This window comes from Carassius auratus, chromosome 30 (genome assembly GCF_003368295.1).
Source record: "Carassius auratus strain Wakin chromosome 30, ASM336829v1, whole genome shotgun sequence".
NCBI classification, from domain to species: Eukaryota; Metazoa; Chordata; class Actinopteri; order Cypriniformes; family Cyprinidae; genus Carassius; species Carassius auratus.
The window spans coordinates 23,787,698-23,801,747 of NC_039272.1; the positions used below are offsets into that span (position 1 = coordinate 23,787,698).

At 37.8% G+C, this 14,050-nt stretch overlaps 1 protein-coding gene across 5 annotated transcripts in view; it reads right to left on the reverse strand.

The window, feature by feature from the left end:
* The window catches only part of LOC113049730 (ABR activator of RhoGEF and GTPase), a 176,853-nt gene that overhangs the window by 55,221 nt on the left and 107,582 nt on the right, over nt 1-14,050 (reverse strand). For all 5 annotated transcript variants that reach the window (XM_026212330.1, XM_026212331.1, XM_026212332.1 and 2 more), the window contains 4 exons: nt 13,026-13,148; nt 12,738-12,813; nt 12,093-12,197; nt 2,125-2,199 (listed from right to left, as the gene is read on the reverse strand). In XM_026212330.1, the coding sequence (XP_026068115.1) occupies nt 2,125-2,199; nt 12,093-12,197; nt 12,738-12,813; nt 13,026-13,148 (379 nt within the window). The remainder of the gene's footprint in view (nt 1-2,124; nt 2,200-12,092; nt 12,198-12,737; nt 12,814-13,025; nt 13,149-14,050) is intronic.

A 14,050-nucleotide genomic window follows, 5' to 3' on the forward strand; every position in this document is an offset into this window, starting at 1 on the left:
CTGATTGGCATGTCACCATATTCTAATTTGTTGAGATTTGTCGTGAATTGGTGGGTTTTTGTTAAATGTGAGCTAAAATCATCACAATTAAAAGAACCAAAGAATTAAACTACTTCAATCTGTGTGCACTGAATTTAAAACACCAGTTTCACAATTTGAGTTGAATTACTGAAATAAATTAACTTTTCCTCGACATTCTAATTTATTGAGAAGCACCTGTAAATTTGTACTGTGATGCAAAGCTGATTTCTTGTTTCGTTTGTTGCATCCATTACTCCAGTCTTGAGTATCATATGATCAGAAATAATTCAGAAATCAATCTAATATGCTGCTTTGCTGCTCAAGAATTTTTTTTTCTTATTATTATCAAACAGTTGTGTTAATTGAAGGAATCTGCTGCTGTATGAACTAGCCATATGCAACTGATAAGACTGGAACTCTTTGAGCAAAAGGATTAGATGTTGTAAGCTAGCAGAACAGTAAAGATAAATCATTTACTTTAAGCATCAAAAGTTGTGGTTAGTATTCTGGGTCAGTATTTTTCTCCCACAAACTCTTTTTATCAGGAAGCCAATGTCAACGACCTAGTTTTCATTAATGGCCCAGAGCGAGGATTTGGATGCATTTCCTGTCAGAGTGGTTCAAGGCCTTTAATAAGATTTGGAGAGGAGGATTCAATCAGGGGCTGAGATGGAGCAAGTACATCCCATATAAAAAGATATTAAAACACCTGCATATCCATATGCGCAACACATGTTTTCTCTCACTGTCACATTCAAGAAGACCACAAAACCACAAACTCCATGACAAACGACTTCAAATGCGCCAAACACAAAAAATGAACCAAGAAAACAAGCATTTAAAAAAAACACAAAGCAGACTAACACAATGGCTCTTTTGAATCATTCTTAAGGAACAATATTGTGCGATTTATTAGGGCATTGTTATCAGGGCTGAGCTGATCTGAGCGAGCGAATCTGCTGGCCACATGCATAAGTTATGCAAATTCACTGTACATAAACGTGATTGGGTATTTCAGTCAAGCCCTGACCTCATAAAGCAAAGAGACATAATCAGTAAAGATATATGTCCTGTGTGATGGAGCCATGGGAGAGAATTTTCAGATACAGATTCATCTCTGCCACTCTCTGCTATACTAAAAAGGAACTTATATAACAAGAGTTTCTATGTGCATGAATGTTGTACATCTCCCACAGTGCACATATTTCATCCTTTGCAGAGGCTTTTGTCAGCTTGATTTAAAGCCAACATGACAATTTTAACACAATGAAATGTATTTCTGTATAAAACAAGAAATACATAGAAAGAAAATGCTATGTTCTGAATAAAATACCTTGCACATTATACAGTATATATACAATATACTGTATACTCATACACATTCATCACTCAAGAAATGAAAGACTGAGTACTTAGAGTGTATCATTGCCTGCCCTATTTTCAGTGGGTTGGTTTCAGAAATATTTTTCACATTAATTTACTTCCCGGACCGTACTGCATTCTATTGAAATGTTGAATGGTACTTCCCCTAGTATGTTCTGTTGTACACTGCTCATTTTGGTGAATGTTGTACCCACAAGTCATTCAGAAATCTGCATTCAGTGAAGGATATACATATTATATATTTTTTTAAAGTCTGCAGGGAGGTTTGTGACTTCATTCATATTGCTCATATTGTTTTTCTTTTTTTCCCATCTAATTGCTCTCCTACACAATCATAGTAACTTACTCTAAGCACAAGTGCTACAGTAATATGCAATAGTGTTTACAGCTAACTGATGGAGAGTTCATCTAAGGTGAACACTTGAAAAAAAAAGTGTAGTTTTTCAGTAACAACCTTCCTCTTTCTTCCTTTCTCCCCAACATATGAGGTCAATTACTTGTGCTCGGCATAATAAGACAATACATCTGTATAGATCAGCATTTCCCAAAGTGTGGGCTGCAGCTACCCTGCAATACTTACTGGGCCACAGACCACACTCTGAGAAATGCTGATTCAAACAAATTATTTTTTTCCATTATTCTTCATTGTGCAGGATAAATGTGTTTTCAATATTTTTTATATTCTATAAAAAATGAAACAGACAAGACACTTTGACTTACTGGCAGATTCTTTAAAGCCCGTGGCTTTATGGACGATCACATGCAGGAAGCCGTACAGACCAGGAGATTCCTCATCTGGAAGAGAAAAGAAACACTCAGTAACTGTATGTGTGTGCGAGAAAGAGAGAGAGAGATAAAGAGAGAGAAAGAGGGAGATGAATTAATGAAGTGTCCAAGTCCTTCCTTTTGTCATCTTGCAGCATCTCCGTCTTTAATCTACCCACAATCCCCCATTTTCTGCCTATTAGTGGTGGATACCAGATAAAGACACATTTGCAAGTGTCTATTCACCCACATGCTGATAAAACACATACTGTACATACTACTAAGATTAAAATTGGAAATTACCCAGACCACCCAAGAGTAGGTTCAAGGCTGTTTGAAGAGTGTGTGAAGGGAAGAGGGGAAAGAAGACACCTGCCATAGTATCCAATCCCCACTGTTTCTCTCTCTCTGTGCACATCAGCTGGTGAATGCATGTCTGCTGTAATGTGAACAGTGCTATTACAGAATATCTCTTGTTTGTGTGGTCCATTTCTGTGCTGGACTGGTGATAAACATCAGGCTGAGTGTCATTGCATGTGTTTGGATTGTTCAGATCCATTACAGGACTTGATGCTCATCACACTCAAATTCCCATCTACAACATGAAATAAGACACTGCGATTAGAATGTGGTTATAAACAGACAACAGAGACTGATTTAAATGCTAAAACTAGCAATTAAAATCTTCTAGTCATCCAACAACCAAATAACCACTTTGTGAGGACAGGAAGTTTATTTACAATTTTATTTTTAAATTTAGTTGTTTATACGTACATTGAAATCTTCATTGTTTACATTGGAAATAAACATTAAAAAAATTATTTATTTATTTAGAATGTTAGTAAGTTGCCATGAGAATGGAGTCCTGATAATAAATAATAAAATAAATAAATAAAAGTTGTAGTTATATAAAGTAAGTTTTTTTTTTTTAATGTATTATTATTGTTACATAAGTATTAGTATTATTAGCATTTGTATTGCAGTAAAATTAGTAGTAGTATATATTATCACATTTAATTTGTAATATTTTTTTTTAGCTTTGTAAATACATTTATATATGTATTATATACAGAGTATCTGTATATGAAGAGTGGCGTCTGAATTGTACTTTTTAAATGAGCATTTTTATTAATCTCCTGTGTTTAGGTTCAGTAATTTTACTTTAATGGCAATGTATAATTCATTTTCTATTCCATTAAAATAAAAGGACTGAACATATACACTCAACTAAAGGATTATTAGGAACCCCATACTAACACTGTGTTTGACCCCTTTTCACCTTCAGAACTGCCTTAATTTTACATGGTATTGGTTCAACAAGGTGCTGAAAGCATTCTTTAGAAATGTTGCCCATATAATCAGTGTTATTTAAGATGACATACTTTTTAGGATTTATGTTTTTGTATATAATTACAATGCTGTTATGTTGTTTGTGAATGTTGTTTTAAAGTTGTTTTAATTAATTAATTGTATGGTTGTGCTGCTGTGACATCTAAATTTCCCTTTGGGGATTAATAAAGTTTAAAGTCAAGTCATAGCATCTTGCAGTTGAAGGAGATTTGTGGGATGCACATCCAGGGCACAAAGCTCCCATTCCACCACATCCCAAAGATGCTCTATTGGGTTGCGATCTGGTGACTGTGGGGGCCATTTTAGTACAGTGAACTCATTGTCATGTTCAAGAAACCAATTTGAAATTATTCAAGCTTTGTGACATGGTGCATTATCCTGCTGGAAGGATTGGTACATGGTGGTCATAAAGGAATGGACATGGTCAGAAACAATGCTCAGGTAGGCCGTGGCATTTAAACGATGCCCAATTGGCACTAAGGAGCCTAAAGTGTGCCAAGAAAACATCCCCTACACCATTACACCACCACCAGCAGCCTGCACAGTGGTAACGAGGCATGATGGATCCATGTTCTCATTCTGTTTACGCCAAATTCTGACTCTACCATCTGAATGTCTCAACAGAAATCCAGACTCATCAGACCAGGCAACATTTTTCCAGTCTTCAACTGTCCAATTTTGGTGAACTTGTGCAAATTGTAGCCTCTTTTTCCTATTTGTAGTGGAGATGAGTGGTACCCGGTGGGGTCTTCTGCTGTTGTAGCCCATCCGCCTCAAGGTTGTGCGTGTTGTGGCTTCACAAATGCTTTGCTGCATACCTCGGTTGTAATGAGTGGTTATTTCAGTCAAAGTTGCTCTTCTATCAGCTTATGCTAGTTGCTCTTCTATCAGCTTGAATCAGTCGGCTCATTCTCCTCTGACCTCTAGCATCAACAAGGCATTTTCGCCCACAGGACTGCTGCATACTGGATGTTTTTCCCTTTTCACACCATTCTTTGTAAACTCTAGAAATGGTTGTGCATGAAAATCCCAGTAACTGAGCAGATTGTGGAATACTCAGACCGGCTCGTCTGGCACCAACAACCATGCCACGCTCAAAATTGCTTAAATCACCTTTCTTTCCCATTCTGACATTCAGTTTGGAGTTCAGGAGATTGTCTTGACCAGGACCACACCCCTAAATGCATTGAAGCAACTGTCACGTGATTGGTTGATTACATAATTGCATTAATGAGAAATTGAACAGGTGTTCCTAATAATCCTTTAGATGAGTGTATATAGGAGCCTGATAATAATAGTCATTTTAGATTAAAATTTCAAATGGCACTTAGAGACTTTTTGCATCTGAACTCTTCATATATAAACATAATTTGTATACAATGTACCTGTATTGTATACAAAATCAATTCCAATATGTCCAAAATGTTATGTCAGTGTCTGGATACCAACTTTGGTATCAGTACTGAAAAAGCCAAATCAGTCATCCAATAATGTAAAGTAGTAACAGTAAAGTCATGTTGACTAAGAATTTGAATCAAAGGTCAGTGCTGATCGGAAAACTTTATAAATGTCAAGTTTTACTCAAGTTGCACTAAATATTACATACAGCTCAGATTAAACCAAGTGTCACAGCCTGTATTTTGGCTGGTCTGCTCTGGAAACACTAATGAAGAATTCTGTAAATTAGTGCTGGTGGAAAAAATGCAGATGTCAGAGCAAATGAAAACAGTGTAACATAAATGAAAGTCTACCGCTGCCTTAAAGGTGCCATAGAATGCAAAAATCACTTTAATTTAATTAATTTTATTTTATCTGATTAACACAGTTGTGTGGCACAGTGTGTGAAAACAACCAGCCTATAATGGTAAAAACCCACCCACTCATTGTTTTATATTCCAATAATTCATAAACAGTCTCTCCACACTAGCAGTTCCATGTTTCTCACTACTAAGACGACATAGTCGGTGAAAGTCCTGCCCATTTGTGACTCTCTCTGTCCTATTAGCTTATACACAGCCCTGAGGGAGAAGCTGTGGTCCGTCATTACTGTTCTCTTGCTGTCGCTGCTGTGCCAAAGAGTCATTAAAAGTGTCATGTGTTGGGATGCACCAGTGAACATAGCAGCCTCCATAGACCGCTGAGGACACGGTGGTTAACTTTCATTTTCAAAGGAACTGTCATTTACTTTGTGCTAACACCGGAATCGACTGCCTCACAAACGAGGGTCAGTTCGATATCAATGCTTCATGCGCAAACGTCCAGACCCCAGACAAAGTAAACATCAAGCATAATATTTTGTTTTCCAAAATAGCTTCTTGGCTCTCTGTAAGGCTAATGTTGCTAAAGCTACCATTGTCTACCATTGCCTACATGTGCTACTAGAATGATCGTGAATAGGAATGTGGAAGTAAAAAATTGCATTTGGAGGAATGTGAGGTCAGTAACATGGTCACCACCAGTTAAACCATAACAATGTTATGCTTGCGAGCATGAGCTCTTGAAGCTCAACCAGGGTTCCCAGGTTATCACAACAAACCACCCGCATTCCGGTGGGGTAAAATACGCATTTTTGGTGGGAATCCCCAGGTAAAATTAGCATTTTAGGGGCTAAATATCACATTATTGGGGTCACTTCAACCCACGGGAAAACCACAGACTTGGCAACACTGAGCTCCGCACTCATCTTAAAAGGGAGGCGGGAGCAGCAGCTCATTTTCTTTAAAGGGAACCAAGTCTTCTGGACTTAAAGGCTCTCGTCCAGACAGGAAACCTGCTGCATGTGAGGGGTCTCTGGGCCTACAGAACCAGGAATGACTTCAGGGTGGCCTTGACCCTCAAGCACACACAGAGTGGCTTATTTTATCAATATTAGAACCAGTGGGTGGCAGTGCTCAAGTTGCAGTCTCCCTTTCTCTGCGTTTATTTAGCAGAAAGTAATCTAGCCGAGATGCTCTTTGAACCTAAACTGCCTCATCAGAACAACAAGTGAGAGAGTAAAAAAAAAAAATCACAAACCTGTGCGTATTTGTGGACATGTGATCATAATCCAGTCCAAAAGTAAGAATCAAATGTCATCTCATCACACAGTCCAGAAGCACTTTGAATAAACTAGCACCTTTAAGGCCCTTCCATATATGATTCAACGCTGCTCAATGCATTTAAGTCAATGGGCCCTATTTTAACGTTTTAAGCGCATGATCTATAGCGCAGGTCGCAGGTGCACTTAGGGTGTGTCCGAATCCACTTTTACTAGTTTAATGATGGAAAAATGGTTGGCGCGCCTGGCGCATAGTCTAAAATTGTGGTCCCATTCTCTTACTGAGTACTGGGAGTGTTTTGGGCATAATGTGCAATAAACTAATCAGAGTCTCTTCTCCCGTTCCCTTTAGGAGACAGTTGTGCTCACGCCATGGCGGATTCGCTATTTACATGGCAGAATTTGCGAGCACAAAGACTGAATTTTTCTTCAGAGAGGAAACTGCTTGTGCGCGAGGAATTAGGTAGTCTAATTATGAATACATGCAGTGCCTATCCATTATGACATTTTTATATTTATGTAGCCTACAAAATATAAATCTTTTGCATTGTAATCCTTTAATTTTTCAATATTTGGAATGTGTGTGTGCTGCTGCGCATCCCTGAGTGTGTAATTAGCAGAGTGTTCGCTTGTTGTTCAGACCAGCATGCCCATTGCCACACAAATGGGTGCATTTGCTATTTAAACAACATGGTGCAAGACATGAAAACTATAACTGCATCAGGCTGAAACTAGCGGAAAACACTTGCACACCTGGCGTCACTTTGCATAAGGTGTATAATAGGTCCCAATAAAGTGACGTTATGCACATTTTGGCCTTTTTTATGATGTCTTTTAGGAGTACAAGAAGGATATCTGGAATGAATTCATAAGCCTTTTATATTCCAAATCAATTGTTGAATTTGAATTTCAGTTCTTGAATTGAAACAATATCCTGAATTTGAATGTAATTTTATATTCCAAGTTCATTCTTGATTTAAAATCTAACTTTACTGAGGTAAAAAGCAGGTTGTGGAATTAACATTCAACTTTTAAATATTCTGAATTAAGTGATTAAATTAAAGTGAAATAAAATAAATAAAATAAAATAAAGTTCGTCAAGACAAACTTTGATAGATTAACTAAACTTTGTTTGAAGTTTGAAAGTTTTATAGGTTTTAGCCAAAAATGCAATTAATTCCAGCTTCCTATGTGGTTAGCTAATTCAGCTAATGAATTAAAAGATTTAGTTCTTGAAATTCAGAATTTTGTCCTTGAAGTACAAAGCAAAAAGAACTGTTTAAAACATGAAAGCCACATACTTCATATTATTGTTGGTTCCTCAGTTCTTAAACTAATTTAAATTCACCAACAGCACCTTGAAACACTAACGTTTCGTGAACCCACGTTCAACCGCTCTTTTTCTGATGTATCAAAGCAATTGCCAGGACTTTTTTCTGTTTTAAGTTCAAACATGTTTAAGCATTTCCACTTCTTCTTGCAACATCAACCTTCCCCAACACTATTTGCAATGCTTTTCATGTGGAGGTCAAAGCGGCGCTTGATGATTAAACCCTGATGTGAGTCACGTGAAGGGGCTCACTTCACCAATGAGCACAAAACAGCAGCCGACCATCATTTAATTACTGTTCCCCTCCATCTGAGAGCTCTCAATGTCAGACTGTTTCTGTCATAATGAAGACAAACGCTCCTCACAGCCCTGATTTGTCAGCTCAACTGCTGGTGTCCAGAGGAAAGAGGGTATTTGTGAGTGTGTATATGGGGTTCATGGGGGGTGTATGTGAGGGTATGTGGCAGGGGTTACATTCCTCCACCAGCTGCTCCTCATTTTACCTCATTTGCGGAATCTTAAATTTCGTAGCAGGAGGGATGTTGCGGGGTTCAGTACAAGATCAGAGGGGGTCTTTCTATGTGTGTCACGCACAAGACACAGTAAACACAACTATTACTTACACCAAAAGTCAAACTCAAGAACCCTGGGCCAGATACGACCTGCCAGCAGCACTCTTTATACATACTCCAAAAACTGATATTTATATATGAACTCAAATGATGCTTCAAATCCACTGTGATTTGTGCTTCCGCAAATCAAGTTACAATAATTATATTACATAATATTTAACTATTTTAAATAATATTGGCACCAGTACATACAATTAAAGTATGTTTACTACACTGCTCTCTAGAGTACAGCATTCTCATCTCAAATCAATATTTCACATCCAGTTATTTATTGACAAATGTATTATTTTAAGCTGCAGTTTGGTCAGAACAATGCTAACAAAAATAAATAATGAATACATTTTTAGTGTGACTAGTAATCAACTGCTTGATTATTACGTTGTTGAAAAATGTTTGTTTGTCGGAACAGATCTAAAGACATTTTGCATTACATAACTTGCTCACTCTGCAGTGAATGGATACTCCAGATTGAGAGTCCAAACAGCTGATAAAAACATCACAATAATCCACAAGTAACCCACAAGTAATCATTTTCCTCCAGTGTAAAAAACCCATCACCTGTTGTCCTCTTGCTTTAAAATCCACTGACAAATGTGTTTAGAGCTGTGGACTGTTTTCGATTGTAAACAGTGCTAGATCTGTGCATATTTCTCTCCTGATTCAGATGCTATGAATTTCTCAGTGGAGGAAGCAATACTGTGGATAGAAGACTGTTTTAAAGATTAAAAAATGGATGGATGTATTAGAAACACATTGATTTTCACTTCACAAGATGTTAATTGGTGGACTATGGATTGCTTGTGGTTTATTGTGATGTAAGGGTGCACGATATACATCGGGCGATGATTAATGCACATCTTGTCAGTAAAGCCGGTTCTCTAATCAGCGGTAAATTCCATCAGGTGTGTGATTTCACATAGAGCAGCTGTTAACTGACAAGCTGCACAAATCCACATTCATTATCAGCTTGGATTTGCTCAGCTTGTCAGTTAACAACGGCTTCATGTAGCTTCGTGTAGCAAAAGTCTGAGCATGTGATGTAATGCTGAATTTCTTCAAAACTGTTCCAATGAACAAACTACATCTACATCTATGTTGAATTTTCATTTTTTGGTGATATTCTTTAGCCTGACTATGTCAGACTTCGTACTTCTGCTCAATTCCATTTTGCTTCTGTACTCAGTCTGACATAGAGAACTATCTCCTAGTTTTCCTCCGGCCTCAAAACCGCCAGCCTATCAAGGAACAAAGGGCGGGCTGAGAGCCATGACATAGACGCTAAGCGATTGTTAGCGAGAAACTGTTTTGAAACTGGGGAATTGTGATTGTGTCCCCGTTGGTTGCTCTCATGCAGGATCAGGTTAAAGAGGCAGCAAAGCTCGCTCAATGGTTTTTATACATAAAGAGATTGATGAACGGAAAGGAGGACTAGGGATCTCCAACGATAACTGGCAGTGCTACATTTGCTACAAGTGCCGGCACTTCAGCATCCGTCCATTTATCGCTGTTCATCATACTCGCAAAATAAGCCGACACAATGTTTACAGTATGTTTACACGGCATATTAAATTATGGCAAGTGAGGCCGTTTTCGAATGCATCTGGCCAATCAATGTCTACTTACATCACAGATGGTACCAGCTGTGCTGGTTAGAACCTGCTCCGAAATAGGAGCAAATTTGGATCTCGAAAAAGGCAGTCTGGTACTAAAATTCAGTTCTGGCGGTTCGAAAATGCCAAAATGAGGGTATTTCCACAATTAGTTCTGGTACAATGAAAAGGTACCCGCGGTGTAAAAGGCATTTAGCCATTAGGGCTGTGACGGATACCGTGACAACCACATCACCGCGGTCGGTTCCCACCAGCGCTAGTGCGCGTGACGTCGCGCACTCTATTAGCAAGCATAATACGAGGTTTTGTATACAAGTGTAATAACTGTAATAGTTGCTAATTGTTTTATTTAGACTATAAGTCTATGGTAATTCACAATTTGCAGATGAGGAGCGTGCAGATGAGGAGTTAACGAGATTCTTGCTTGGCGGTAGAACATTGAACTGTGTCTTCAACAGATAAAACACCACTGCGTCGCAACAGTCTACTCTGTGTCAGTAATTCATAAATTGGACGAGGCAGTTTACTGTTGGGGATTTGTCATGTTGTGTCGTGCTGCATCCAGTGTAGCATCACTGATTACAATGAATATTTTATCTGGCCTCTCTGACGAACTACAACCAGTTGACGACGCCAGGAAGACCGCCATCATCAACCGTCAACAGTCAACCATCAACAGTCTTTCCCATATGGGAGTTTGAAGTGTCTAATTTTAAATGAACAAATTCAAATCGAAAACGAATATTCTCTGATTATGTAATCCGCATGAAACTAAAGTGAGGTACAGTCTTTCCCATATCTGAGCTCATTATATGCATACACCTGCGTGCAAACACGCTTATCTAGATACAAAAATAGATTTAAAAAAAATAAATAAATAAAGATTTGTCCAATTTTTATTGTTTTCAAAAGAAGTTCTGTTATGAGGAATTTACTTCAGAAGAACGGCAGGATCTGACACAGCTTTTTTCAGCAGAAAAGATCATTTATGTAATTTATTCTTACCTACATTAGTTAATGTGTTATTTTTACCTAAACCTGTATGGTTCTGCGACTGAATAAATTCACTTCTTATCAAGAGAAAAGTGACATGAGCAGCAGTTGTGAGTGGGGTGGCCAACCCTAGCCCCGCGCCTGCGTTAACTGCGTTAAATATTTTGAATGTGTTAAAGAAGACTGTGTTAACACGCTAATTTTGACACCACTAATATATTTATTTATATACAGTTTTTATATACATTTATTTAGATTTATATCAACACCACGTCTCTGGTGGTTGTTGGTCCACAGCCGTGGTAAAAATCTGCCACCGTCACAGCCCTAAATGCAATAATAGTTCTGAACCTATCAGCAGTCCCCCATAATTCACCAGGAGAGGTGTGCATTATGTGTACAGCAGCAGCACTTATGGGAGTGTTGCCCTTTTGATAGTGACCGACTCCAGCTCTGCTGACTGGGGTTGCATGTGGGAGGTGATGGACAGATGGCTTTAATGTCATCCAAATTCAAACATGTCAGGGTCCTCACGAAAATAAACAGCCAAGTACTGAAACGCTGCTCTGGCCAGAAGTAAATAAAAGCAGCATCTACATGGCACGGGTTATCAGTGGAGTAAAACCACATTCTAAACTATATTTCTGAAAAATAGATTTGGATTTCCCTGTGATGGAAAGAGAAATTGAGGAACAAAGAAACTGCGGTAGTGAGTACTGAGTACTGAGTACAAAGGAATTTATCTGGAAATTGAAGGGAAAGAAACAAGGTATAATCAGTACTGTTTTACTGCAGTTCTTCTAAATGTAACTTTCTGGACATCTGAACAACTGAAAATTGATATCACAGACACATTTTACCCTACTCTCCTCTACTGTAAGTTCTTATTCAGTATTTGCATTTGATCCCTCCATCTATAGTTGAAGCTGCGAAGCACTGAATCAAAGAGCAGAGAGCTGTTTGTCTCTTACCATCTTTGTTGCTGGTGACAGGGATGTTGTGGACAGTTCGGAGTTTGAAGCAGGAGCCGGTCAACACTTGTAGCTCTACTGAACTCAACACACAGGTCTGCGGGTCTGAAACACACACACACACACACACACAGTGAGCTCTACACATCAAGGTTTTAATCACTAATTAAAACCATTAAAACCATGTAAATAAAGCTGCAACAAAAAAAATAAAATATAAACATTATGTGAAAAACCACATGAATAATCAAAATAACTAAATGGAAATAAACAAACTCAGTTAACACTAAAACAGAAATAAAATATATTAAAGCTAAATAAATAAATAGTGAAAGTTTACTACAATATTAGGACATACATACTGAATATAACTTTTTATATATATATATATATATATATATATATATATATATATATATATATATATATATATATATATATATATATATATATATATATAAAATCAATAAAACCATTTTGCTGCCCTTTTGTTAAGTTTGCTGAGGCCCCCTAGTGGACCTTGGAGAGCAGTGCAGGAGAGGTAGCGGGGCCAAATCAGGAATGAAGGATAGTGTCATTTTGTACTGGTGATGTGATATTGTAATGGATAATAAACTGATGTTTTAATAGAACAAGTCATCTTACCTTTCTTCTGCAGTTTCTGAATGCTCTCCCTCCATTCTGACCTCTCATAATCTGAGGACAGCAGGAACAGGTAGCTCTGGAGAGAGAGAGAGAGAGAGAGAAAGTGAGCTCAACAAAAACAATAGCTCCCTCTACTGGAGTGCTATAAACAGGAGAAACATTTCATTTAACTGCAAAATATTTAATGTTACATCCAGTCTAGCAAGATATCTGAGAGATCATGTCAAATAAACACCACACTAGCCTCCCACACAGAATAGTGCAGTAAATCAGATGCTTGTGCGGTACCTTGCCGTGTTTGTTGTGGATGCGGAATGGGATGGTGGGAGAGTGTAAAAGCAGACACGACTCCTGCTCATTCATCTTCTTCCTGAGACGATCCACATTACGACTCTGAGCCTTCTGTGCTTTCTGTTCACACACAAATCAATCTGATATTAGAGCTTTAAAAATGTGCTTACAGGCAAAATATGCCTGAGACATCTGTCAGCATGTGTTTCTCAGATACTAACACACACACACACACACGCACACACACAGCAGCCAGCATGACTGTAATCAGTAATCTGCATTTCAATCAGAGCAACTTCCTGCTCTCATTAGCCCTCTCTTTCCTTCTCATTCTCTCTTATTACTCTCAGTACGGAGTTAATGAAGAAACCGAGAGCTCCACAGAGCAAAATTGCAAATTGAAGTGATTTCTACACCAACGTACAACAGTGTTCAAAAGTCTGAAAATATTTATATTCCACGGTTTTCCATATCAGGACATAATAAAAAATTCATCTGGTCCTTGGCAAGTCTTAGAATTGGGAAAGTAAAACCTCAGATGAACAACAACACATGCCATATCACACAGTGTCATAATTTATTTAACAAAAACTAGGCCAAAATGAAATGGAAAAGCCAAGGGTGACAAAATGACATATATATGTGTGTGTGTGTGTGTATGTAATCACTTATGCATGCCAATGTTGCATATATTTGATTTAAAAAAAAAAGTAGTAAAAGTTAAAATAATATTTTAAAACAATCAAATTGTGATATAGAATTAAAAATATATATAATTTATTTGTGTGATGTCATCGCTGACTTTTCAGCATCATTATGCCAGTGTTTCAGTGTCACATGATCCTTCAGAAATCATTCTAATATGCTGATTTGATGATGAAGAAGCATTGCTTATTATTATCGACTACCTCATATTTTTGTGAAAACCATGATTCTAAAACAGTACAAAATGTTTGTTTGTGAAGAATTGAACGTAAACGGTGTCTTAATGTTTGTGTGTCTGTGAGAGTTTACGCTGTCCT